At 39.2% G+C, this 27,759-nt stretch overlaps 1 protein-coding gene across 5 annotated transcripts in view; it reads right to left on the reverse strand.

The window, feature by feature from the left end:
* phf14 (PHD finger protein 14) overlaps positions 1-27,759 on the reverse strand; it is a 145,250-nt gene that overhangs the window by 48,638 nt on the left and 68,853 nt on the right. For 4 of the 5 annotated variants that reach the window (XM_026156303.1, XM_026156304.1, XM_026156302.1 and 1 more), the window contains 2 exons: positions 17,872-17,934; positions 15,546-15,667 (listed from right to left, as the gene is read on the reverse strand). In XM_026156303.1, coding sequence (XP_026012088.1) covers positions 15,546-15,667; positions 17,872-17,934 — 185 coding nt within the window. Of the gene's footprint in view, positions 1-11,979; positions 14,051-15,545; positions 15,668-17,871; positions 17,935-27,759 lie in introns of those variants that run through there. The other variant, XM_026156306.1, reaches the window with a different exon arrangement.

Raw genomic sequence — 27,759 nt, forward strand, 5'->3', positions numbered from 1 at the left:
CACAAATATGCCAAAGCACCAAAGTCTCTCACAGTCTCACACAAACAGACACAGACACACAGACACACACAGACACACACACACACACACACACACACACACACACACACACACACACACAGTCTGTGCGATGAGCTGAGCTGGCCTATCTGCTAGGGAAACAATGAGAATTTAAAGTACCCTCCAGCCCCCTAGTGAACAGAAGACAAATGACCAAAGTGTGTGGGCTCCACTAATGAGCACATTCCTATTGTTGCACACAAACTGCCAATTGATTTCACATGAATCTCCAACTAAGGAAAAAAAGGAACGGGAAAATTCTTCCGTTTCGCTGCTGGAGACCCTTGAAGGCCTTTCAAATTCACAGGAGGGCTCTTTAGCAAGCCTGCAACGACTGCACAGATGCTTCGCTAATTACTCTACTTGAGTGCACTTTTTGTAATATTTGTTGTGCATTATGTGGAAGATCTCTGAATTAAAGCACCGCTTACTGATATAATTTTTTCCCCCTTTCTGTATGTGTGACAGTGCAGCAGTTTTTAATTTCCATTTCTCTATGGATAGCAAAATAAGCTTCATTACACTTTTCAGCAAAAGAAAGCTCTATATTCGGGTAATTTCAGAAGTTTACACTAAACGTTGAGCAACACAAGCACAGTCTACATCTCTAAGAGAACAACATTGGGACCGACATTAATTATTTCAATATGAGGAATCCTATGCAGAGGAAGCACATCCAAATGACACTTTTCATGTAGTGTAATGTAATTAACTATAAAAATGTCAGTTTAACACAAACTAACAGATCTAACAGTCAAAAACATAGGAACCTACAGCAGTAGCTGCAGCTATCGAGCAGATAGTGTCTCAGCACATCAGAGACTGTCTACCCCCCCTCCCACGACCTCCAACAGTTTGCTTACAGAGCAAATTGGTCTGCGGAGGATGCAGTCACCCTTCATAGAGCACTGAGACACCTGGAGAACAAGAAGAGCTATGTGAGGATGTTTTTTGTGGACTGCAGCTCAGCATTCAGCACCATAAACCCAGACATTCTCAACGCCAAACTGGACCATATTCATATTCCCCTTGCCACCTGCTCCTGGATCAAAGATTTCCTCACCAACCGGCCTCAATTCGTCCAAGTTGGCTGCCTCCACTGTCACTTCGCACCGGATCCCAGCAGTACTGCATTCTCAGCCCCCTACTGTATGTTCTGTAAACCTATGACTGCACACCAACCCAGCCAGCGTGATTGTCAATCAGAATCAGAATACTTTATTAATCCCGAAGGAAATTAGGGTTACAGCAGGCAGCACGCTAATGGCGCATGCGCACTTACAAAGGAACCTTCTGACCAGACTTACACGAACAACACATTGGGAAGACATGTCAGAGAGGTAGGCTGATAGGAAAAAAACAACGAAAATACATAACATGAGGTGAGAAGAGGAGAAAAAAAACTCCACTCAGACTGAGCTCCTACTGGGAGAACAGTTTGATAACAGAAAAAACACCTCAGCACAAAAAGCACATGACTATCAATACACCATTGAAACACAAGACAGGCAACAGGGGCGGGTAAAGGGTAAGAGAGAGCCGGTGTAGACAGCGCATCCAGTCCTGCAGCATGTCTGCGCTGGTCCAGTCGACCGCCATCTTCCCCAGGAGGGGACAAGCATCGAAGGCGTTTGGAAAGGGAGGGGGGATGAGTGTGTATCAGTGTATGTGTGTGTCCAGAGTTCAGCTTAGACAGTGTCCTTCGCCCTGCTAGGCTAAGTAAACAGTCTTCCAGCCAACCCAGGTGGCCTTGCGTAGGAGGCCCACCTGGGTTGGTATGCGGTGGTATGCTGACGATACCACCGTAGTTGGGCTCATCTCTAATGGAGGTGAGACAGTGTACAGGACGGAGGTAGAGAACTTGTCCCACTGGTGCTCAGAAAATAACCTGCACTTCCTGCATGTCCTGAGAAAGATTAACCAGGACCAGAAGCTCCTGCTGCTGTCCTTCAGCTCCTCAGTGCTGTGCAGAGGGTAACTAGCACTGCCCACAACATCATTACCTGCCCTCTGCTACCACTGCAGGCCATCACCAGATCCTCAGCAAAGCCAGAGCCATCACAGGTGACCCCCATGCACCCTGCTCACCACCCATTTGACCTGCTGCTTTCTGGTCAGCGCCTCAATCAGGTCTCACACCTCCAGACTCACAAACTGCTTCTTCCCCTTGGCCATTTGGAATTTCAATAAACAACCAAGAGCACAGAAAAAGGCAGCCTTATGGAGTTCAAACAGATGCCAGTGATCAAAGGAGAAGGGCTAAATTGCAGTGAGCTGATAGGAAGGCAACAATAACACAAGGATTTACAGGAATAGTAAATTTGCATCATGGCTTTGTCACTGATAAATCTGCAGTAATTTTTTGATGCTATCATGTCAGTATAGACCAAAATCACTTTCTATTCCAGCTCGGTAATAATGTGGTAATAGTGGAGTAACAAGGTCTTGATTTTTATGAGTTAACTTCAATAATCACTACTTCCAAACTATCAACTTGTCTTTTAGACACCATTTCTACAAGACTGCTCATGAATATGATCAACCTATCTCTATTAATCAGCTTTGTACCACAGGCCCTCAAGCTGGCAGTAGTTAAACCGTTACTTAAAAAGCCATCACTTGACCCAGCTGTCTTAGCTAATTATAGGCCAATCTTCAAGCTTCCTTTTATCTAAAAAAAATCTTGAAAGAGTAGCTGTAAAACAGCTGCCTGATCATCTGCAGAGGAATGGTTTATTGCAGTTTCAGTCAGCTTTCAGAGCTCATCAGAGCATAGGAATAGCTTTAGAGACGGTTACAATTGATCTTCTTCAGACTCTGACAGTGGACTCATCTCTGTGCTTGTCCAGTGTTCAATACTGTTGACCATAATATTCTGGTACAGCTATTAGAGCATGCTGTTGACATTACAGCTACTACACTACTTTCACTACACTAAGGTCAATTAAGGAGTTCCACAGGGTTCTGTGCCGGGACCAATTCTGTTTACATGATACATGCTTCCTACAGGCAGCAGCATTAGAGCACATAGCATACATTTTCGCTGCAGATGACACCCAACTTTATCTATTCATGGAGTCAGATGACACACACCAATTAGTTATAATGCGAGAATGTCTTAAAAACATAAAGATGTCTAAATATCTGTTTCAAAATTCAGAAAAAAATGAAGTTGTTGTACTCAGCCCTAAAAATCTGAGTAATACTATATCTAATCAGATGGTTTCTCTCGATAGCATTACCTCCCAGGTGGCCGCCAGTAACACTGTGAGGAATCTTGGAGTTGGTTTTGACCAGGACAATGTGCGTATTAAACAAATATGAACAACTGTTTTCTTCCATTTGTGCAACATCTCTAAAATTAGAAATGTCCTGTCTCACTGACGCTGAAAACGTTCATTTTCATTCATTCATTACTTCTAGGCTGGAATACTGCAATTCATTATTATCAGGATGTCCTAAAAACTACATGAAAAGCCTTCAGGTGATCTAAAATGCTGCTGCAAGAATATTGACAGGGACTAGAAAGAGAGCGCAGATTTCTTCTTTACCGGTTTCTCTACATTATTCGTATTTAACACGGAGTCAGAGTTGAATTTCAAATCCTTTTCATCACATACAAGGTCTTGTGTTAACACATCACTCTGCATGTATTAGTTATTATTATTAATCTGGCTTTCTTCCACAGTGTGTCTTTATCCTGTCTTCCTCCCCCAATTCTCAACCGGTCTCGACACATAGCCATCCCTCCCTGAGCCTGGTTCTGCTGGAGGTTCCTTCCTATTAAAAGGAGTTTTTCCTTCCCACTGTCACCAAAGCATTTACTATGGGACCATATGATTATTGGGGTTTTCTCCGTTTTCTCTGTATTATTGTGGGGTCTTTAACTTAACCTAACAACCTAACTGTTGTTGGGATTTGGTGCTATATAAATAAAATTGAATTGAATTGAAAGTTATAGCTACAGTAATATTAGATTGAAATTTATTTAAACAGATACTAAACAGGCCAGAAACTGGGGGTAATAATGTGAAACAAATACATGTCTATGAGGGAAAAACCAATCAGTATTATATTGGTGGAAATATGATGACCTAACATGGACTGAATGGTAAATGGACTGGTCTTATATACCACTTTTCTACTCCTCATGAGCACTCAAAGTGCTTTATACGACTTGCCTCATTTACCCATTCACACAAGCACATTTTTCTATGCTTTTTTTCTAAGCAAGTGCCATCTATGTATCATTCACACACATTCATACTCCAATGAACGCATCAGAGAGTAGCTTGGGGTTAGTATCTTGCCCAAAGATATTTGGCATACAGATAGGAGCCATCACCAACCTTTTGATTTGTAGATGACCTGCTCTACATCCTGAACTACAGCCAAAGAATCTGTGCATTACAATTTTCACATACTGACTTGTGTTATTAACCTCATAATAAGGTAATACTGACTAATGTTTAACATATTAGCATACCGGGACTAAATTATAATGCTAGAATTAATCTTGCTTCACGCCTCTAACATCCTTCTTTGTTTGAAGGCAAGAGTGTAAATATTGTGCTTAATGTTGCAGCTTCTTACCTGGAAACAAAGTCTCTTTCATGTTAGTTACCTATTAAAAGCAACCTTCAACAAGTGTGACGATTACTTGGAAATGTGTGGTAGGGGAATGTAAGTTACAATTTCACAAACCAACTGCATTTCCTACTTGCCTAATATCAATACATTATTTTGGTTATGTCACTTTTACAAGCATGTCTGTATAAGATAGGTTTCCCTAATTAACATTTTCATTTCAAATATCAACGTTTTGCCACTCAGCATTAATCTTGGAAACACCTACAGGCATAATTTAATTTTCAATTTCAGGAGTCACCATGATAAAAACTGCATGTGAAAAAAACAAACAGTCAAACTGGATATAATGCTTGGTCTTCCCTCACAGCCCTGAACATACACGCAGTTGTATGACATTGTGGATTCTTAAATGGCTCCATTCAAAGTCAACATGGAACAAAATACATGCTAATTCTGTTATGTGCACCAAGCCATTAACAAAAAAACTAAACAAAAAAGTTGTATACTTATAATAGCCACATCATTTGACATCTGAAATGTCCTTTGGTCATGTAGCATATTCACATACTTTTACTTAAATCCATTTTTGGTCTTTAATATGCTTTTAATGAGTGTCATTCACAGCAGTGAATGGAACTAACTACTAACTACTTTGTGTTGAATTGTTAAGTACCTGTGTATTAGTCAATATTAGCAGTTCACTGGGAATGTCTACTTACAGAAATGTATTAGCTCATGTACTGATATCAAATATTCAAATATTATTTTTAAAAAAAGTGTCTGTGATATTTATTCAAGGTGCTGGTATGGAGAAGGCTAAATTCATAAAGGTACACTATGTAAAATCTCACCACGAGATATCAGTCGATTGCAGTCAACTGAATTCTGTTTTCTTTCCCCTCCCAATTGCTGCAGTGGCTGCTGTGGGACAAACATCTCTGGTCGCTGTTTATCTGCAGTGAGTATGGGCTGTCAATCTGCTATTTACCTCCGCTGTCAAAATGTGTCCCCATATTCACTTTGGAGGAAGCTGTAAAACTTTGTGAAGGGAGTCCAATACGAGTGAATGAGTCAGTGAAGCTCACTTCTATCCAATAACAACAATACTGAAGCAGGTTGTTGAGGATATCCTGAACTCATTTGGCATGAGCGCTGCTATTTTTGTTGCTATTAGATGGTGTTAGAACTACTTCAAAGACAGTTTCACTATGTATGCATGTGGCTAGAGACCACCCACACATGCAAAATGTAATTAGGCAGAACCACTGTACTGAAGATGGCAGGGCAACATTGGCTTCCACAAACCGGTGCCCCCTCCCATGCAATTTTAATTGGATTAATCCTAAATTTATGAGAACACATCAGTTTGTTGCAAGATATGCACCTGCAGACATACAATCTTGTTTAAAAATATATTCACGCTGATGGATGTGGCTTAATGGTTAGTTGTTGTTTGCCCTTCAACTCTAAACTACATTTAATTGGTCAGTCATTAAAACATTTGCCCAGAAACCTGAGTGCACGATCATAGACACTTCCCCTGCATTCTGTGGTTTCAGCTGTACAATGGTCAGTTTGTGGCCCTGTTGTTTGATCCACATAGTGAATGTCGTTTTCAGTTGCTTCCCAGTCACCTGTAAGCATCAGCCTTTATCTCCTGCCAACATTACCCTTACACACAGAGCTACAGCAAGGTCTTTGATGTTATCAAAGCAATTTGGCCCAGCTTTAATCATTGGGAAAATTGAGTAGTTCCCCCCCTCCTCCCTTGTACTTGTACTAAGCAGACAAAATCCAATCAGTCATATAAGAGATTATTGATTGATGTAATCTTATTGGAGGTGAGGTGATGGACGGGACATGACTGATTGCTTTTGTCTGCTACATGTCTTGCTCTCAGTTGGCGATTCATGTCCACTTTGATCTGGTGTTTAATCTTTTTCTGAAGTTCTCATATCAGTCCCCAGAGACAGGTTCTCACCAGGCGGGGCTGATGGCCCACAAAATCCAAGTTGGTTACATTTGATCTCGTCCACATCTTCAAAATCACTCTCACAGTCCTGACTAGATCTCTTAAAGAGAAGTGTCATTACTCCCGTATCATATCAAATCATATCGCCTGCAGAAATATTCACCGATTTGTCATTAGAACTAAATTGAATCATGCTGATCAGGAAATAAACGACAAAACATTACATCAAGTTTAATGATGAGTTCATCCCATCCAAGAAACCTGTGGTTCAATTTTATAAGTTTATTACTTAGTTATAATTAGCAAAATATTTTACAGAAAATCCTTGCTAAGCAACCTAGCTAGGTTCATTGACAAACTCTCATCCAAACATAGTCAATTCTGGTTAAAAAACAAAAAAACCCCACTACATTTCAGCCAAAACGCTGACGTTTAAAGCTTAAAAGCAATATGTGATGTGTTTTATATACACTATATGCCTGAACCGTTCTGGTCAGTGGCCAAAATTTGATAATCATGATCTAAAAGTAAACATTAAAATGTTATACATGTATTTTCTACACAGACTTTACTAACATTAGCCACAATAAGATACTGTTCACAACAGACCAAGCAAAAGCTATGACAAAAATCTTAGATTGGCCGACAGCAGGTTGATTCAGCTAACTGATCATAACTGGCAATGTAATAAAAAGCCCACTTCATAAGGTTTGTGTTTGGATATCAAACTATTATCTTTCCATTAACACTCACTCTAAAAAGGACAACATGTTTTACTATATAGCTTATACATTGTGTTTTTTGTTCTTTTAAATATGATGTGTGCTCATAAATGTTTTGTGTGTATCATAATGGGGTAATTTAAGTAAAGTGTACACAAAGCACTTTTTTTTATTTGTTTCAAAGTACTGACCAAAGTTATCTTGTCCCTTTTCTCTTCAAACCTTCACCAACACACAGCAAATATTTATATTATGAAGTATATTTATTTCATATTTTTATTTCATATTTCATATTAATCCAGTCTTAAGCCTGATCCATTTTTGGTACTGAATTTAGCGTAACATATGGTCAAATGAGACTACGGGTGAAAGGGATACTTTTGACCAACAGGACCAATATAGCTGCAGTTAGGCTGTTTCAGATACACAACCCTTTTACAGTGAATATGTGTGTTAATGAAAATTAAAACTTGAACTCTGCTGTTGCTGCCTTTCAGGTCTCCCTGTGAGGCTAAGCGGATTAATTTTTTTTTAGAGGACTGCATTCACTCTGTGTGGCCGAATACCTAGGAAAATGGCCACAAACACGCTACTATGAATTCTGTTTAATAAAGTGAGCACAGGAGTGTTTTGTCTTGAATTCAGCATCACTACGGTTAAACTCCCCCAAATATTAAATAAAATAATGAGAAAAGTTAAAATGATAGAAATCAATCACTTAGAACAGCAAATGTGACGATAAAACATATAATCGGCCATGTTATTGATACTTGTTTCTATGCAACTGCTGAATACCATGAAATCATGTATTGAAAGTGGTTTTGTAACCTCAAAAACTTCAAATCTTTGCAACAGTGTGTTTGTGTCTGAGCCCGAGCTCAAATGGCTGAAACAAGTAAGTGAATTTGTCAGAACCGGGCAACACAATTACCTTGGAAAAGTCCATGTGACAGGAATCAATATGACACAAAGCACTCAGCCATTAACTCTTCTCCATAACAAAGTGTGCAACTGTCTTTCCAAAGAACAGTTGATTATTGAACTTAGAAAGCCTTTTACCTTTTGATCTACTATTTGGTCTATGCAACGTTACAAAACAGCTACTGTTTTACAAGATAGGAAATAATGAATGGACTGCTGAAGTTGCACCTATAGAAAAGTTAAGTCAGATCAGGTCCCTTTATTAGCTTATCTGACCACAGCTTATTCACTGCTGGGACAGAAGAGATAGGAAGAGAGGAACAGGAGTGATCTATACAACCCTCACCTAGTGTTTTGTTTTTGACTGAACATTTTCGTATTTTGCAGCAGGGGGCCCCATTAAACTGTGTATCAATCGACAACAGGACTGAATTCACATTAGATATGTTGTCCTCGTGTTTGAAATTTGCTACAGACAATCGTCTAGAAATACAAAGACCTTGTAGCACACTTTAAATCCATCAAACCAATCTGAGGTGAAGGAATCAGTTAAGATATAACGTTTTGATATGGCCTTGGGGTTCAAGATGTAATGATTAAATGGGCAAAAGGCAAACACTGAAGTTAACTGGATATCAAGAACAAACCAGTTATGGACTAGAAAGAAACCACGACAACTCTGGGGAGCATTCAACAGACCCACACAGTGGCAAAGTCACAGGACTAACAGATGGGGAAGAGACTAATAGATTTTAGCTCCTTGGCCACACCTCCCACACAGACCCAGTCCTCTGGTGTTTTCTGTTTTAAATGTGGGGGAAAAGGGTGAAGTCAGCAAAAACAAACTGCCACCATTAAATCATCTTCCTGAATCTAATGTCAGAGCAGTAATGGGAATGCACCCATGATCGCAAAGGTTACTCCTTTCTTGAATCTCTGTGCTAGCTTTTCTTTCTCTGTATTCCTCTACCCCTCGTGCTCATCCCCTAACCATGAGTCAGCTGTGGCCAAGATCATGTCTTATTTGCTGGCTGCTGTTCTGCCATAAAACACTCTTTACTTGATGATGATGGATGGGAACATCTAAAGCTCACCATGGTGAGTTGGTTTCACCTGAAGGAGATGCCTAAATTAATGCTGCCACCCTGTTCAAACCCAAAATTTCCCTCTTACATCTTTTCCAAATATTGTTTGAACTCCAAAGGCTGCCCGGCCTCCTGCAGAAACAGTGCATCTTGTTAATGTCTACTACTAAATTTGAGTCTTTATTTATATTCAGGATGGCAGCATTACAAATTGAGCTAAATCTCAAGAGATAGTTTCAACTGGTAAAAAAAATCCTAACCCAGCTTGCCTTACATTTAAAAGTGACACATAAGATCCCTAGATGCATCTTTTTAAAATTTTTTCCTTCAGTCCAAGAGAGATACACGACCTAGTCGAAGATACTGTGCAGAATAACTCCTTCAAACTGAATGCTGAACACTGGAGCCTGCTATAGTGTTGGTCTCTATAGCTAATCTCTTTCTTATTAACAATGGTATGGGGATACACACACACACACACACACACACACACATACATACATATGCATATATACATGTATCGCCAGTATGTCGCAGGGCTAACACATGGAAACAGACAATCATTTGCACTCACATTCCCGCCTACAAGCAATTCCCTTACTAACTGCATGTCTTTGGACTTGCATCCTCAGACTGTATGCTAAGCCAAAGAAAGAAGACTGAGGACAACAAAGTATGAGTATATTAAAAAGATGGCCACAACTCACCACATGGTTAGTGGATACCTCAGGCAGCAGAAACCTGAGAAAGAAGAGGAGAAAGAACAAGTGGCTGATACTGAGAAATCCTACCAATGGCTGGATAAAGCTATTGGTAGGACAGCACAGAGAAACTAATCATGACAGCTAAGAAACAACCAGGGTCTTGCCTGGTGTGGGGATTACCACACCAGGCAAGACCCTGGTTGTTTATGATGCAAAGATGCCCCCTGAGACAATCCAGCACACAACAGCTGGATACAAGATGCTAGCAGGCAGGACATACATATATAGAACCCCATAACCAAGCAGCTGGCATAGTATACAGGAACATCTGTGTCGAGTATGGCCCTAAAATTAGGAAGTCAAAATGGTGGTTGAGAATGACCAAGCTAAGATCCTGTGGGACTTCCAGATACACAAGAACAAACTGGTGATGGCTAACGAACTGGACACAGTAGTGGCAGACAAGCATAAGCCCGTAGTGATAGATGTAGCCATACCAAGTGATAGAAACATAAAGAAGAAAAACAAGAATCTCAAGAAATACCAAGCGCTAAGAGAGGAGCTCCAGAAGATGTGGAAGGTAAAGGTAACAGTGGTCCCTGTGGTAATCGGAGCATGCAGGGCAGTGAGCCAAGCTGGGCGAGTGATTCCGAGACATCTGTCCAGAAGAGCACAGTCTAAGAACAGGTAACATACTGTGTAGGACCCTCAAGCTTCCAAACCTCTGGTAGATGACCCGAGTTTGAAGTTTTTTATACATACATTCTCTCAAACACAGAGACGTGCAAGGAGGGAGGGAGGAAGGAACATAGGTCCTATGAATGAAATGCTTTGATTCAGCCAGTTTGTTTTAGTAGTGTCTGATAAACAATACGGCTCGATGTGAAACTAATGATATTAACACAGTATCCGAGAAACATGTGGTCCAGGTTTTGCACTGATTATGAAATGTAATGCGATTTATATAGCACTTTTCTAGTCTTACTGACCACTCAAAGCACTTCAGAATACAAACTTCATTTAGCAAAAAATTCATATTCTTTGTGAAAGCTGCAATACCTGTACTACACAAAAACGGTTCCAAGTGGGGTTCGAACCAAGAACCTTTTTTGCTCTGAGGTCGTAGCACTAACCACTTCACCGCAGCACTGGCCGACTAACAACTATGTGTGTCCAAACAAGGCAGTGTTAGCTGATAGCATTCCACTCGCTTGCCCAAATATGGTCATTTTCTCTCATAAATAAATAAATTTTAAAAAATACATTTCAAAGCCTACAATATAGTGACTTTACAAATCAAAGAATGTTGTCATAGTGGCTGTGTCCATCTTTTTGCCCAAGGTTCTCACACATTTCTGTATTCTCTCTAGTGGCCTGTATTTGACTTACTGCTCCGTAATGATAATAATCACTTGTATGCCAACGTTAGGCCTATGACATATCTGCATCCTATTACGGAAAGACATCAGCTGGCTTAATAACATGTATGCTATGTTACAGTTAATGTACAGTTAGCAACAAGTTTATTGACTTCAGGGTCTTTTGTTCTTAATCTTTTTTTCATTGTTCGGCTTGTCCAACCACGGACCTAATTGTGAACGTGGACGATTTTCTGTAGTATGAAAACCGAAAAAGAAAACATTAACATCCCACAAATAGAAGGTTTGTAGTTACTTTTTCTTTTTTACCGTCTTTGTTTTGTTTCGTAAACATTTTGTCACTGCAATAACACAATCAACCACATCTGCTGAAACTTTACGTAGGCCAAGAAGCAATATTTCCTCTGCCCCCACCTCCACCAACAAGGCCCCTTCGCAGGCGATAAATCACAGATGACAGAGGGCACTACATGCACAAGCGGACCACCATGCCGCAGCTTTACAACAATTAATTAACTGTCTGACAGTCATTTATCATGGCAACAATAAGGTGAAAAAGTCAAGAGTTTATTAAAGCTCTGCTTATTTTTCAAGAGCTATAGACCATAGGAAACACTTCATATACATGTACAAATACATATGCAACATTCACATTCTTACTTCATACAGAATGACAGTAACACAAAACACAATTAATCAGAAAGAATCCCTTAAAAGCACATCTGTAAACAAATATTTGCCAGACAAAGAAACTTCTCGAACACGTCACAAATCAGAGTTCGAACTCGGCAACACAAGCTTAAGGTTACTACAATTAAGTATGTTGGCACAAAGTGAAGACATGTTTGGCCTTTTTAATAAATACTGTACACTGCATCACACTAAATGACTACCTGTTTTTCAAAAGCGACAAGACAACATCACTAATTTTCAGTTTGAAGTTATGGTACAGATCTGATATAGCCATGCACTGTAGAACTGATATGCAGTCTTTGAGACTGACTAGGAGACTAGGAGTAATGGGATAAGGACTGGTCAGGAGTCAGTAGGTCATTCTACAATCTTATCCCAAGAGAAAACTCCATGTGGTGCTGTTTCTGGACAAACTCTGGAAAAAGCAAACAGCAGTAAAATGCCTGCAACTGCAGTAACTGTTCTCAAAAGCATGCATATATGGCCCCAAATAGGCAATGGAGTGACATTTGAGGGCAGAATCTGACACTTGTCAGAAGCCCTGGGAGAGCAGCAAGAAGATATTGTTTTGACAGCACTTCGGGCCACCAGAGACATGCAAGCAAAGCTGCGCTTCTTTCTGAGGACGTCAGTTTAACTGTCACTTCAAGATATGAGACAAAGGAAGACTTCTAAATGCGTAAAGACATTAAAGACACTAAAGACATTAGGACTAATATTTAAGTGCTATTACTGCTAACTGCTAACTACACTAGCTCCTTCCGACTACAGCTGCTTACCACAGTTGATTACTTTACTCCTTTACGTGATACAACAGAAACTTTGTGTATTAGAGATTTTGCATTTTCTGTACATAATCCTGTTTCTTAATATTTGTTCTCCTCAGTATTCATCAGCACACAACACAACAATCAACTTTAGAAAAGCCCACGTTCAAGAATGTTTCCAGTTAACCATATTTAATAATAGACACCATTGACCAGAACCGATAGGTCACACAGGCAGGTCAAATGTGTGGCACACCAGAGTAGAAGCAAAGCAAAGCATGTCGAAACGCTGGTTTCAGGAGTACGCCTAGACGCATAGAGAGGGTTACGTTGAGATATAGTCTAAAGTGCTCCACAGCAGCACATTCAGCTTACTACAGGACTTCCTTTAAGAAGTTAAACGCTAAACCAAACAAACTTAGCTGCTTTATTCATTGAGAAAGCTTTATCCTACTCGACTGATTATACTTGAAATCAATCTTAAGGAAGCCACAAAGTGGGCAACTGAACTTTGCATTAAATTGCTTTCTTTTTTTTCTTTTTTTTTTAATGAACAGAGCAATACAGGTGTTCATGTTTCACTGTTACTGTCTAATGTTAATCTAAAACGATTTTCAAAAGGAAATACAGCACACATTAAAGAAGGAATGACAATATTTCATGAAAACCATTAAAGATAACTCAAATGTATTACAGATCTTAATTTCAGGTGGCTTAATAGTAAACGCTGTCATTTTCTACTTGTTTTTTTTTTTTTTTCTTTTGCTCATGTATTTTAGTCAGTCGTCAAAAGTGTTTAAATCCTAACATGTCTTGCTGCATGCAGCTGTGTCCAAATAATAAGATAAGTTAATGGTCATATGTGCAAGCAGTTGAGAGTCCAACACTAATAAAAATATAGTAATAAAATGAAATATAACTGTGTCTGACAATTCATCATGTAGGGATCCATGTTTTAGATTCACACAGATCTGCTCAATTTCGTTGGTCCAGTTTGGATCAGAGGTGGCTGTGGGGCGGCGTGATGGTCTCGTTCTTCAGTCTGACTTGACTGCCATTCTTCAAATGCTTCAATTTGTCTCTCTCTCTCTCTAAGCCAACGGTCATCTGTCCCGAGTTCTTATGGGAGGTGAGGTAGCTGCCCCAGCTCTCACAACCTGTGCAATGCAAAGATAGAAAGAGTCAGGGCAGCACACCTCACACCCCGACCAGAACCCCTGAAACTCAAATGCTGCCTCAAGAGCACCAAAAATAACACACAAATACTTTAGTATTCAAGTGCTGAGCTCATTCCAATCTGTTAAAATGACACTGGTCCTGAAAAGGTATTTGACATGTCAATGTGAATGAAAAACTAATATTTGTAACATTCATTCTACATTAGTGTGATACTTTACACTACAGACACTACTTAGCAGATTGTCGCAAAAGAAAAGACATTAAAGATTTAAACTGTTGAATAAAACTAGTTACTAATAGGATGCCTGAATCAACCCAGTACAAGTGCTGGATGATAGATGATGGTTTTATTTCAACTCAAAAGAATCCAAACACCAAAAAAGTGTTTGTACTCTTCTTTGTTTCCTGTCACTCATTGGGGTATTTAATAGTCACAATAGAATTTTCTGCACTTTTTTTTAATTTAAAGGATGTGCATTCGTTGCTTCACTATTTGTCTGATCTTGAAAAGAAGACAGTGAATTCTAGAGCACATAGTAATTCACACTATCCACATTATTTATACCGAGTAAAGAAAAAGAAGAGCGGTACACACTAGAGACCACTGAGTGTCAAGCTTTTTTTGAATGACTTAAATCAATGATGGAACTGAAACAATGAGTAAAGTAGAAGAGATGAGAATTTATAATTTAGTCACTGCAATAAAACTGTAGCAGAATTACAGAATTGATGCTGAACCCTTTCTAAAGTTATCCAAAAGCTTGAAAAAAAAAAAAAAAAAAAAAAAGCAAATGTTGATTTTGCACCAACAAACAAACACCCGCAGATTAGGACAGATGTTTTACAAAAATGAATGAAAAACACAAGTGACTTCATGCATCATCTTTGAATTTACAATAGAACGGCTAAAGTTATATTTCAACATAACCTTTTAAAAACTGATAAGGTGCTTAAAGTTACAAGTCTATGTGCACTCTAGAGCAACAAGACAATGTTCATGAAGGGAACTGTGTTCAGTGGGAAGTCTGAATAATTGGGAAAAAAAAATCTGAGGGTTTCATCACAGGGCAATGTCCTGACAAGGTCCCCATTATTACCAACTTTTTTTAAATTATTTCTTTCATAGAATGCCAAATGCCAAGAAGAATTCTGTTTATTAGACACCTGACATCAGGGGTAGAGGAAATTCTGCTGTTCATTATGCCTTAATGAACTGTGCAAATGTATGTGGCAGGTCAATATAGAGCGCCTATGGAGAAGAAATCGTCAACCCCCTCATTCTGCAGAGCATAGGCAGCCCGAGCCTAATGAAGACTGAACTTTAATCATCAGGAGGATATGGTTGCGTCATGGGACACACACACACACACACACACGCACACACACACACACACACACACACACACACACAAATAATAACCTCTGAGACTGAGACACACACACACACACACACACACACTTGCATTACCTCACCTCACAAGGTTTTCATTGTCGCCTGGTCCTTTGCAGGTTGTACACTCAGTCCTCGTGTCATCAGCTTTTGGTTTTTTCTGCATTGCAGACTGGCGTTGTCGCCGTTCCCGTGGCAGAGGTTCCTATGGAAACAAGGCTGATTAGGAATGAGACCTGTATGAGTGCTTGTTGAGTAGTAAAAAATAATGAGTATTAAGCTGGGGAAAGATGTGAAGTACATTAAAGCATTATTTCCACAATATAACTGATGAATGTGATAACTGGGGCAAGGCCCTATTGAAACTTTACATTAACTACTAAAACAGCTGTATGGATGCTATGCAGATGATTTCCAGTTTTATCTATCCATAAAGCCAGTTGACACACACCAATTAGTTAAACTGCATAAATGTCATAAAGACCTGGATGACCTCTAATTTCTGGCTTCTAAATTCAGATAAAACTGAAGTTGGTTATTGTACTCACCCCTAAAATGGTAAAAACATCGTGTCTAACTGTTGTGGTCCTGGGTCTTTGACCCAGTATTTTGAGTTTTGTTGTTGACTTGTGATTTATTTCTTTTGGATCTGAGATGATTTACTGTTCTAGTTCACTATCTTGTCCTTTGAGGATTACACTGTTCCCTGGCATTTCTGAGTTTGTTTGTCCTCTGTGCTCTTATGATTGTGTTATTTCTGTTTCGTAACCAGTCTGTTCTAGTTTTGTCTCTGTCTCTTGTCCTCAGTGTTTCCTGTGGTAATCAGTCATCTGTTTATCTCCGGTCCCTGTGTCACGTTCAAACATCTTAGCCTGGGTCTCAGCATGTTTATTGGTCATATCCTGTTTTATTTTCATAGTCCCCTGTCTCATGTGCATGATATTCAGTTTTGCTTCTTATCAGTTAGATTCTGTTCAGCTGTGTTCCCAAGTGTGTCCACTTTGTCCTAATCTCCCTAATGTCCTTCCTCACTGATTACAAATGTGAACCAAGCAGTCAAATTAATGGATCAGCATACACAGGAACATAATTCCTTTTATCTGTGCATGTGTTATTAAAAATGACATAAACATTAATATCCTGGAGCCTGTAAAATACAAAATTTTCGCATCTTTACTTGTTTAAGGCATACCTAAACCTCAGAAAATTCACAAAAAACTTAATGAATTGTTTTTTCAACATTAGTTCCTATAAAATGCAACTTTACTATAAAGTCTGTACCACGATTAGGAAACATGACAGATCAGATTAAAGCAACATGCCAGTAGTAATGACGTTTTCGTGAAATGAGTCCATCAGCCTATAGGAATATTTGCTCTGAGTTTATTACGTACCTGAGACAACATTCAGAACTTGGAATCATCCATGAGCATCCCAAAACCAAAATAGTTGAATTCATTTTTGCACATAGCACAATGGCAATTGCTATTAAACAGTGATTATCAGAATCAGGGCTGTCTAACGTGTTCATTAAAATCAACTGAACTGTGTATGTACAAAAGTTTCTACAACTCTGTCATGAGCACAACAAATTCTAAAAATAAACACCAACACATCAAGTTGTGCACTGTACAATCTTGTGTATAAGAATACAGATACACCGATCTACCCCTCAGTCTCCTAGTAGACACACATTTGCCTTGTTCACAAGATTTTCATAACACTTGACCTCTGACTTTGAGGTCAAAGTGACTGAGATTTGTCCAAGACTTCTTTTTGGACTTTCTTTGCAGATGCACCTATAGTATCAATCTCAAAATTCTAGTTGACTTCCTTCTTGAGTTATCACAGTCACAAGATTCTCTGACCTCTGACCTCAAACTCATCCAACATTGTCATAGATATACCTGTGATATCTATTTGAAGTTAATGCATTTACAAATTAGGTGTTCACCTGCCCACTGCCTGCCCGGCAGGATGACAACAATACCTCACCAGTGTTTTAAGCTAAGGGGTAAACAGCTTTGGTCTTATTAGCCCAGCTTGACCTTTTCTGTCAGTCTCGCAATCACAAACTTGGCAAAGGAGAGGGAAAAAAAAGCTTAAAAACATTTGCATTCTTCCTCTTACATTCTTAAAGTATGTATTGAAATCTGTACTGTGAGGAAAGTCAGTTCCTTTAAACAGTAGGATTCTTCTTGAAGAAACAATTAACTATTTTTTAATTTCAATAGAGGAACAATACTGGCAAATATGAGTAAGAAAAGACAAAAAACAAAAAAAAACCCTGGAATGACAGAATGCGACAAAGAAGCAAACATGGGCAGGTAGAAGAGCTTAACTGAATTTCTCAAGAACATGTTGTTTAGAACAATACCTTTTTTTCTGTAGAGAAATAAAGCAACAAACCTCAATTTTATCTTCTCGCTCCTCACAGACTGGAACTCTCTTCCTCTTCTGCCCTCTGGTTCTCTATTTAAAAAGATAAATTAAAAATCCGAGCGGTTGTAAATGGTTGAAATGGTAATGCCATACAAAATACAAAACAATACAATATAATTTTAAGAAGAAATTAAGACAGTTTTATTTCTGGGTGGGTCAAAGCCTTGTCTGACACCTTATAGCTTGATTTTTCTCTGCTGAAATCCAGATCAGAGAAGAAATTAATTTTAGTAATCCAGGTGTTGGTTGCTTTATAAAAGGCTTTCAAGCAATGTGGCATTCTTGGTTCATTTCATTTGCCTTAGATTGTGTCCTTGAAGGAACAGGGAGGGGCTGCCAAAGGTAGCTTGAAGAAGAGACATTGTATAACATGAAGACAAGGAACTCAAAGAGTCTTGAAATGAAATCTATGGAAGAGTACTGAAATGACAAACACGTGTCTTCCTACACCCTTGGTGGTTTGTGGACTGATCTGGCTGGGTCCTGGTTCGGTTCTGAGCTTTGGCCCCTGTGGGGACGTGGTCATGGAGGGTGGGGTAATCCTTCCCTACTGCTTCCAGGTGAGCATTGCTGCCCAGGTACAGGTCTTGTTGGTTCCAGGGAGCGTGGGTGGATGTTCTGCTGTGGTCGTTGACCCACTCTCTCAGGAGTGGTGGTCTTGGGTTTCTTGGACCTCTTCTGCGTGGGAGAGTGGTGGGGGTAGGGGGCTCGGGACTCTGCCAAGTCCTGGGCAATTCTTGGTTGCTAGGGTGACGAGCCTCTAGCGGGGTTGGCTGCCTCTCGCCCTTTTGGCAATGGGCACCCCATCTGAGGTCTACCTCCTGCTCGGACAGACTCGCAGTTGTCGACAAAATGTGTAGCCTCAGGTCTTCGGTACTCATGGGGCCTGCGGATGGGTTGATCTCCTCGATCTATCTCTATCTGCCTTCGGCTCCTGGGGGCTGTCATTGCGGCTTCCCACCCTTATTATCAAATACACTTCGTGACAAAGTCACATACACAGACACTCAGTTTCGCTCAGACCCACACACACACACACACACACACACACACACACACACACAAGAAGACTGTTGATTTATGTATCTGTGCATTTTCTAATTTTTGTGTACCAGTTGCTGTAGGTTTTGTTTTTTGTTGCAGCAGTTGACAGTACGGGGTCTGATCATTATCTAGGCAAGGCAAGGCAAGGCAAGTTTATTTGTATAGCACAATTCAACAACAAGGTGATTCAAAGTGCTTTACAGAGAGATTAGAAACAAGAACAAATAAAAAGCATGATTTAAAATTGAATAAAACAAGCAAATAAACTAACTAACTAATTAACAAACAAACAAACAAACAACAGTATATAAAATCAAAACAGATAAAATCAGAACAGTAGATAAAATCAGTAGTTAAATGTAAGTTTTGAAATTTAAGCTTAAAGTGTGGATTTGGTGCTTTATTCAAATGCAGCTGAGAACAGGTGAGTCTTCAATTATAGTTAATTATAATTATAGTCATAGACAAACACAATCTGACACAATAATAGATGAACAGTTGTTTGTATCAGTATCTTCCCTTGTCTTTATCAAACAAACTGGGTATCTATTCACAGTCCACGCTGTATTATAACAGTGACCATAAACACATAACAGTAAGGAGATGCATAAGTATGGATGATATAATGATTAACATCATTTTGTTAAGAGATAAAATTCCTGGCACATGGAAACTTTATGTCATTATTGTTTCTCCTCTTTTAAATTTTACATTGGGTCAGTGTCAAATGTGCCAAAAAGGAGACACATGCTGTTACTTTTTTCAACAAGTCATGGACTGGAACTTTAAATATATAGCATTTTTGAAATATCTTATTTAAGTATATATATTATATTATGACTAAATCATGGCATTTCAAATTATTTTCATTTAATTTAAATGCATTGGTTAGGATTTCAGATATGCTTTTACCTTCGTAAGATATTTGGTCATATCGTAATAATTTTATTAAGTTATGCACTTTGTTATATTTATGTTGTGTTTAATCTTGTTTTTTTAATGTCTGCTACGACGAGAAATTGGTATTAATGTTCAAAGTTTGTTAAAGAAAGATGTTTTGGAAAAAGGATTAATCTGGGTTCATTAATCATTTCATTTGGCTCTCTATGCACGTATTACATTAGAAGCGCTGCAAAAAAAACAGAAAAAAATATCAATCTGCCTCTATGTATACACACACACACACACACACACACACACACACACACACACACACACACACACACACACACACACATATATATATATTTCTTCTACATAAAATGAAAAGTATTCTACTTTCACATAGAAACATTTTCATACAGTTTCTTCTTGGGGGCTAATTCAATTAACTTAGAAGGAAAAAACTTCATTCAGAGGGGGTGTTACTAAAAAAAAATGATAAGGTTTAGACTGTGAGCCAGCCAAGTAGATGAATTAAATGCTTTTATTTCGCAACTTCATTCACAGCACTGTTGGTAAACCCTTAAGCTACATTGGAAGCAATGACCAGAAACCAAAGATGGTGACTAGAAAGCAAAAAAAGCGAATGATATTCCATGACTTCAAGCGACTACGGATGAAATACCCGTGGATGCCACAAAGTGGACAAGCATAGAAATAAACCTTTCTGGTGTCCATTCTTCTCACAGAAAAAAGGATACCATAAGTTGAATACGAGTGTGAGAAAACAGAAAACACCTTATTTCAAGCAAATGTCTGAGCTGCTGGAGAGAGTTTAAAAGGGGAAGAAAAATTGACAACATATTTAAACAGATTGTGAAAACAATCGCATCTGTCGCCTTTGGCTCAGCACAACTTGCCAGATGGAGCACTTATCATTAAGAATGTTAACTGCAAGATTGCTGCCAATTGGCTCCTTCATAGTTCCTTTTCTCCTGTGAGTGAAGCACCAAATAAAAGGCTTGACATTATTTAATAATTTTTGTATTAAAGTAGTGCCAGTTAAAGTAATCTATAAACCCAGGGAGAACAGAGTGTAGCTGGATCAGCTGAAAAAGGTTCAGCCACATAGCATAGCTACTCTCAGGCTCTGCTCAGGTGAGGAAATTAAAAATGTGGGCAGTTCATACGTCCCAGGCAAAATCAATCTTTAATTAAGTACATCAGTGCATCTTTAAGAAGCATGAATTATTGCACAGGATTAGAAAAATTAACAGAGCATGAGAAGACACGCTAATTTCAATTTGCCACCTTTTTTCATTTGTCCACCTTATTCCGTAACTCAGGTAAAATTTAGGTGAAGGCGTCATTACAAAGGCTTCAGTGTTTTATTTCTAACTTAAAGAACAACTGACTGTTCTTTAAGTTATACTTTGTAATTATAAATATACACTGATTGGTTTGTAATTAGGCCTTCCAACAAATTAATATTTTCTCACAAAACTTTAGTTTTGTGAGAAAATATTAATTTGTGTCTGCACCTTCGACGCATGATATGAAGGATCATTTATCACCAAGGAAGGGGTCCCCTTCACCAAATAAGCAAAAATGTAAAGGAAAGAGGCAGCATGACTGTTATTTTGTATTAACCGGTGTCACAGATTAACTAGTGTTGATCAAACAGATTGGTTGTAGAATTGCTTCTCAGGAGCCACTACCAACAAAGCAGGAATGTGGTGAATACTTTGTCTTTACAAATGTGTGATGAACCGAAGATTTGAACCAAAATTTTGATTCATCAGTCCATAAAACCTCCTTCCAGTCTTCCATTGGCAGTGTTTCATGGCCCAGGCAAGCCTATTTGTCTTATTATGATGTCTTAGCAATGGCTTTCTTGCTGCAACTCGTCCTGTCAAACCTGCAGCTGGAATTCTTCTCTTCGCAGTTGAAACCGAGTCTTGCTTACTACGACCACTATTAAGCTGTGCTTGAAGCTGTTGTCCTGTGAGCAGCTTATCACGCAAGCTGTTAACTCTCAGAAACTTGTCCTCTGATTTAGTTGTGGCTTTGGGTCTGTCAGACCTTTTCCTGTTAGTTTGTTTCTGAGAGACTTTTGATGGTGAAGAAAACTGTACTTACAGGCACCTTGATGTTCTTTGCAATTTCTCTGTAGGAAACACCTACATGTTATGATGGTCTGTCTCTCTTTCATTGTTAATTGCCTTTTTCTCACCATTTTTGTAGCAACACACTACTCCTCTGCAGTACAATACTGTAGTTTTCAAGGCTTGATCAACCTCTATTGCTGAGGAACAGCTTTAAATTGTTAATCTATGTTGTGTTCCCTGAAAAAGGCCTTTTTGTATAATTCTGTTATTTTTCACTTTTGGTTAACCTTACCTTTAAAACCAACAAACAAACAAACATTTGTACCTTTGTACCATTTCAAACTATTCATTGGACTTGAATGACATGAACTGTAATAAATAACTGGAAAAATTGGGGTGTTCTAAAACTTTTGACTGGTAGTTTATATTTGTCAAAGTTACATGCTTCAAAACATTAAACCAATTTCAGCATTAGACAAAAATAATCTGCGTAAATACAAAATCCAGGTTTTCAATAATGATTTCATTTATTAAGAGAAAAAGCTAGCCAAACCTTCGTGGTCCTATATGAAAAATCAACTGCCCCCTAAACCTAAGAGATGGTTGTACCACGCCTGGCAGCAAGGGTCAAGCACTTGTGATAAACGGCAATGAGTCTTTCACATTGATGTGGAGGAACTTTGGCCCACAATTTTTGGCAGAATTGTTTTCATTCAGGCACATTCAAGGGTTTTGTCCCACCAGTCTGCAGAATATTTCCCCAAAAGTCTTGTGTATCATCAAAATGTGTTTTGCCTTGTGTTCATTTTGGCCAGCTATGGAACTCTCCCTCGGATATTTTTTCCCAGTGTGCGTCTCATTGCTGAATCAAGAACACTAACCTTAACTGAGACAAGTGAGGCCTGGAGATATTGTTCTGGATTCTGATACCTTATCCAGGAGGTCACGACCCAATGTGTTATTAGAATCATTTGATAGAAAGTTTGAAAGTTCGCCACAGTTTTCTCCATTTTTGTGGATAAGGGCTCTTACCTTGGTTTCCCTGGAGTCCCAAAGCCTTAGAAAGGACTTTGTAACCATTTCCAAAATCGCAAATGTCAATGATTTTGTTTCTCATCAGTTCTTGCGCTTGTTTAATTTTATCAGACAGGTTACACTTGAATTACTTCTCAGTTCAAGAGTTTTGACAGCAATCAGGGTAGGGTGCGGATAGTGAAACTGATATTCACTGTGATTAATCATAGTTAATTCATTTTAATGAAGTCCCTCATTGGTAAAATACCCCATGTTACAACCCTGTTGACAACAGCCAGCTTCGTAGAGGCCACAAAGGTGACATTTAGGTCTTTAGGTCGTGGCAAAATTCACTTTTTTTTCTCCTTTCATTGTTTATTTTGTTTTTGTTTGGAAAGGAGATTGTGTCAAAGTCACATGCACTCTACTGGAAGCTGGGCACAGTTGGAATCCTGCAATCTAAAGTGCCTTTATAAAGTGTCTTAAGTGCCTTTATTTATAGGTACAGCTATTTTTTCTGTCACTTTCAGTTTTTTATATGTTTCAATGATGAAAGCTTCTGCTTTAAAAAAAACCCCAAAACGGTTGCTTGTTATTACATAATAGTTCATAAGCAGTACTGGATTGAGTTTTAGGATCTTCTAAACTAAAATAAACAGGATGAAATAATTTGGAATTTATTTGGGGTAAGTCCTATATTATTCCCATGTATAGGCAGATTGTGGTTGTGAATTGCTCCTGCATGAAACTCAGTGTGAGAACTTCACATGGTCTTCAGTGATCAAACATACGTAGCTATGCAGCATTAAAAAAAAAAAAAAAAAAAAAAAAAAAGGGGTCTCATTGGCTGACTTTAAAAGATTTTCCTCCAGTACACATTACTAACTACAAGCTGCAAGACTCGTAGTTACAAGCTGCAAGACTCGTAGTTACAAGCTGCAAGACTCGTAGTTACAAGCTGCAAGCTGCAAGACTCGTAGTTACAAGCTGCAAGACTCGTAGTTACAAGCTGCAAGACTCGTAGTTACGTGTCATTTAGCGGTGTTAAGCCTATTGCCAAAGGAAAATGTCTGTGTATACAAACACAGACACACACACACTTGAGCGATTAAGGCCAGCAGGAAGTCAATTTGCCAGTCCTGATAAATTGAGACATGGCTTTAGAGAAGTGCCAGTGCTCTCTGCCTTCATAAAAGCATTAAAAATGCAAAGCAGGGGGCTTTCAGCAGCTGCCACTGCTCACCTTGAATTTGAAGATAAATACTGCACTGAAATGCCTAAGTGGCTGGGGCTGCAAGGAAAATCAGAAAGCAGCTTAATCCTGAAGATCTCCAGCAGTGTTCTCGGCACATGTCTGGGGCCAAACTGGCACTGTGTTCTAACTAGGGATGGACCGATCCGATATTACGTATCGGTCCGATACTGACCTAAATTAATGGATCGGATATCGGAGAGAAATAAAAAATGTAATCCGATCCATTAAATATCAAAAAAGCACCTCACAAAACTTGCGACATGGCGTAACTCTGCTCATAACCGTAGCACGTCGGAGCAGTATGCATCAAGTGATAGAGCATCTGTGGCGTGCGAGACCTGTCAGCGGTCTGGTTGAGTATTTGTAGCCTCGCTACCAAACAGCATTTCATCTCCGAGAAAGTTATCCAAGAGAGAAGTAAAGCAAGTGTGTAAGTTCATCTCTGAATGTTTGTAAAGCATTCCCGCGTTAAGTTTAACAACCAATATATGGCGCGACTGCTTCTTCTCTCTCCCTCCCTCTCCTGTTGCTACTTCAATCGTGAAACTGATTAATGATCAGCTGATCGGCTTTTCTGTCGCGAGTCCGTCTCTCTTGTTTGTTTATCGCCCACTTCGTCCCAGAAAGAGGAAACCAGCGGCTGAACAACAGCAGCACGTTTAAGCTTGATAATCTGTTGTTAGTAGAGCTGGGTGATATAAGATTTTTTCATATCACGATATGTTTTTTTCATTTCAGGTGATAACGATATATACCATGATATAAGCTAAATAACTATATTTGTAAGATTTAAATGTGCCGTTGCTCACAAGTAAAATGTGAAATAATCAGCAGCTTGTTTTGATTTAAATATTCATTTCCCATAATAAGTTCAACAGGGTAGATGTACTTAAGGAACATGAGACTTTTTCAGATAAATAAAAGGCAAATATTGCAAACTACACAAAAGGCAGCCGCTAAAGCGTTTAAGTTTCAAAACAGAACAAACAAAACAGACTAAATTGTCAATTCCACTTAGAAACAAAATATTAATTCTAAAAATAAATCTTAGTTTGTTTTACAGAAGAACAGACAAAATTGACTAACTTTTGTCAATATCAAATAAACTGAGAACTAAAAGGAAATTCTCAATCTCTCCTTGTTGTATAGCTGAGCTTTTCAAACAGTTTTAACAGTTACTTTATTCTGACAAAAGCCGAATGATGAATTAGCGCTTCCAGTCAGAGATTAAGCTGCACCGCTTTACTGTATTTCCAGACTTGCTTTCGGCACAATTTACAGTGCGCGCTACTCTGTTTTTTTGTCAGACTTGAAATAGCCGAAATACCTTCACACTACGAAACTTCTATGGCTCTTCCGTTCGACAATCTCTCCGGCATTGGAACCATCATCTGTTTTCTCTTCGGTAACGCTCTCGGTTGATTTTTCTAGTCGGCACACTCATTTCCTCCATTCCCCGGGTGGAATGGCGGTTGACTGCTTCCCAAACAAATACAGCATGGCACTTGTGCTGTACGTAACAAGTCACGTGACGTGACGCTGCGGCTGTGATTGGTTCGGCTCTGCGCTACTTAATTTGGATTGGCTGTTCTTTTTTTTTCTTTTCTTTTTTTTTTTAAGAGGACAAGAGCGGTGAGGTCTATCGCAATAGTTTAATTTTTCTATCGAGAAAAAGTTATTTCGCAATACATATCGTTATCGTTCTATCGCCCAGCTCTAGTTGTTAGAATTTATTTAATATTACTTTCTACACCAGGATCTTTTTCTACGTAGCTGACGGCTGGTAACTGTCTAGCAAAGTTTAGCCAGGGGGGCCGATAAGGATTGAACAGTGAAAAGGGGGCACAAAGACATACTTTTCTTTCATATTCTCAGTTAAAATGTCGAGCTTTTAATAAATAATTATCTGAATTTTACACCCAAAGTTTTAATCTTATGTAAGATGTATAAAAGTCCATTACTGTATATAGTAACTATTAAGTCTAATATACCCTAGTAAGCTATAGTACTATTTCCATCTGTGCAGTCTGCAATTCTGTTGAAGAAAGATGTTGAATCTATTTATTATTTCTTGAAAAATAATTGATTTCTGTGCATTTTTTTCCCACACTGCATCAAATTAAAGTTGATTACGTCGATTAAGCATCATGAGGTGGAGGGTGGTTCCCTATTTTTTTTTTTTTTTTTTTGCTGGCAGTTTGCAACCCTATTAGTTAGGTTGCTTACTCTTTAAAATACAGTGGGGCAAAAAAGTATTTAGTCAGCCACCGATTGTGCAAGTTCCCCCACCTAAAATGATGACCGAGGTCAGTAATTTGCACCAGAGGTACACTTCAACTGTGAGAGACAGAATGTGGAAAAAAAATCCATGAATCCACATGGTAGGATTTGTAAAAAATTTATTCGTAAATCAGGGTGGAAAATAAGTATTTGGTCAATAACAAAAATACAACTCAATACTTTGTAACATAACCTTTGTTGGCAATAACAGAGGTCAAACGTTTACTATAGGTCTTTACCAGGTTTGCACACACAGTAGCTGGTATTTTGGCCCATTCCTCCATGCAGATCTTCTCGAGAGCAGTGATGTTTTGGGGCTGTCGCCGAGCAACACGGACTTTCAACTCCCGCCACAGATTTTCTATGGGGTTGAGGTCTGGAGACTGGCTAGGCCACTCCAGGACTTTCAAATGCTTCTTACAGAGCCACTCCTTTGTTGCCCGGGCGGTGTGTTTTGGATCATTGTCATGTTGGAAGACCCAGCCTCGTTTCATCTTCAAAGTTCTCACTGATGGAAGGAGGTTTTGGCTCAAAATCTCACGATACATGGCCCCATTCATTCTGTCCTTAACACGGATCAGTCGTCCTGTCCCCTTGGCAGAAAAACGGCCCCATAGCATGATGTTTCCACCCCCATGCTTCACAGTAGGTATGGTGTTCTTGGGATGCGACTCAGTATTCTTCTTCCTCCAAACACGACGAGTTGAGTTTATACCAAAAAGTTCTACTTTGGTTTCATCTGACCACATGACATTCTCCCAATCCTCTGCTGTATCATCCATGTGCTCTCTGGCAAACTTCAGACGGGCCTGGACATGCACTGGCTTCAGCAGCGGAACACGTCTGGCACTGCGGGATTTGATTCCCTGCCGTTGTAGTGTGTTACTGATGGTGACCTTTGTTACTTTGGTCCCAGCTCTCTGCAGGTCATTCACCAGGTCCCCCCGTGTGGTTCTGGGATCTTTGCTCACCGTTCTCATGATCATTTTGACCCCACGGGATGAGATCTTGCGTGGAGCCCCAGATCGAGGGAGATTATCAGTGGTCTTGTATGTCTTCCATTTTCTGATGATTGCTCCCACAGTTGATTTTTTCACACCAAGCTGCTTGCCTATTGTAGATTCACTCTTCCCAGTCTGGTGCAGGTCTACAATACTTTTCCTGGTGTCCTTCGAAAGCTCTTTGGTCTTGGCCATGGCGGAGTTTGGAGTCTGACTGTTTGAGGCTGTGGACAGGTGTCTTTTATACAGATGATGAGTTCAAACAGGTGCC

This window comes from Astatotilapia calliptera, chromosome 22 (assembly GCF_900246225.1).
Source record: "Astatotilapia calliptera chromosome 22, fAstCal1.2, whole genome shotgun sequence".
Lineage (NCBI taxonomy): Eukaryota > Metazoa > Chordata > Actinopteri > Cichliformes > Cichlidae > Astatotilapia > Astatotilapia calliptera.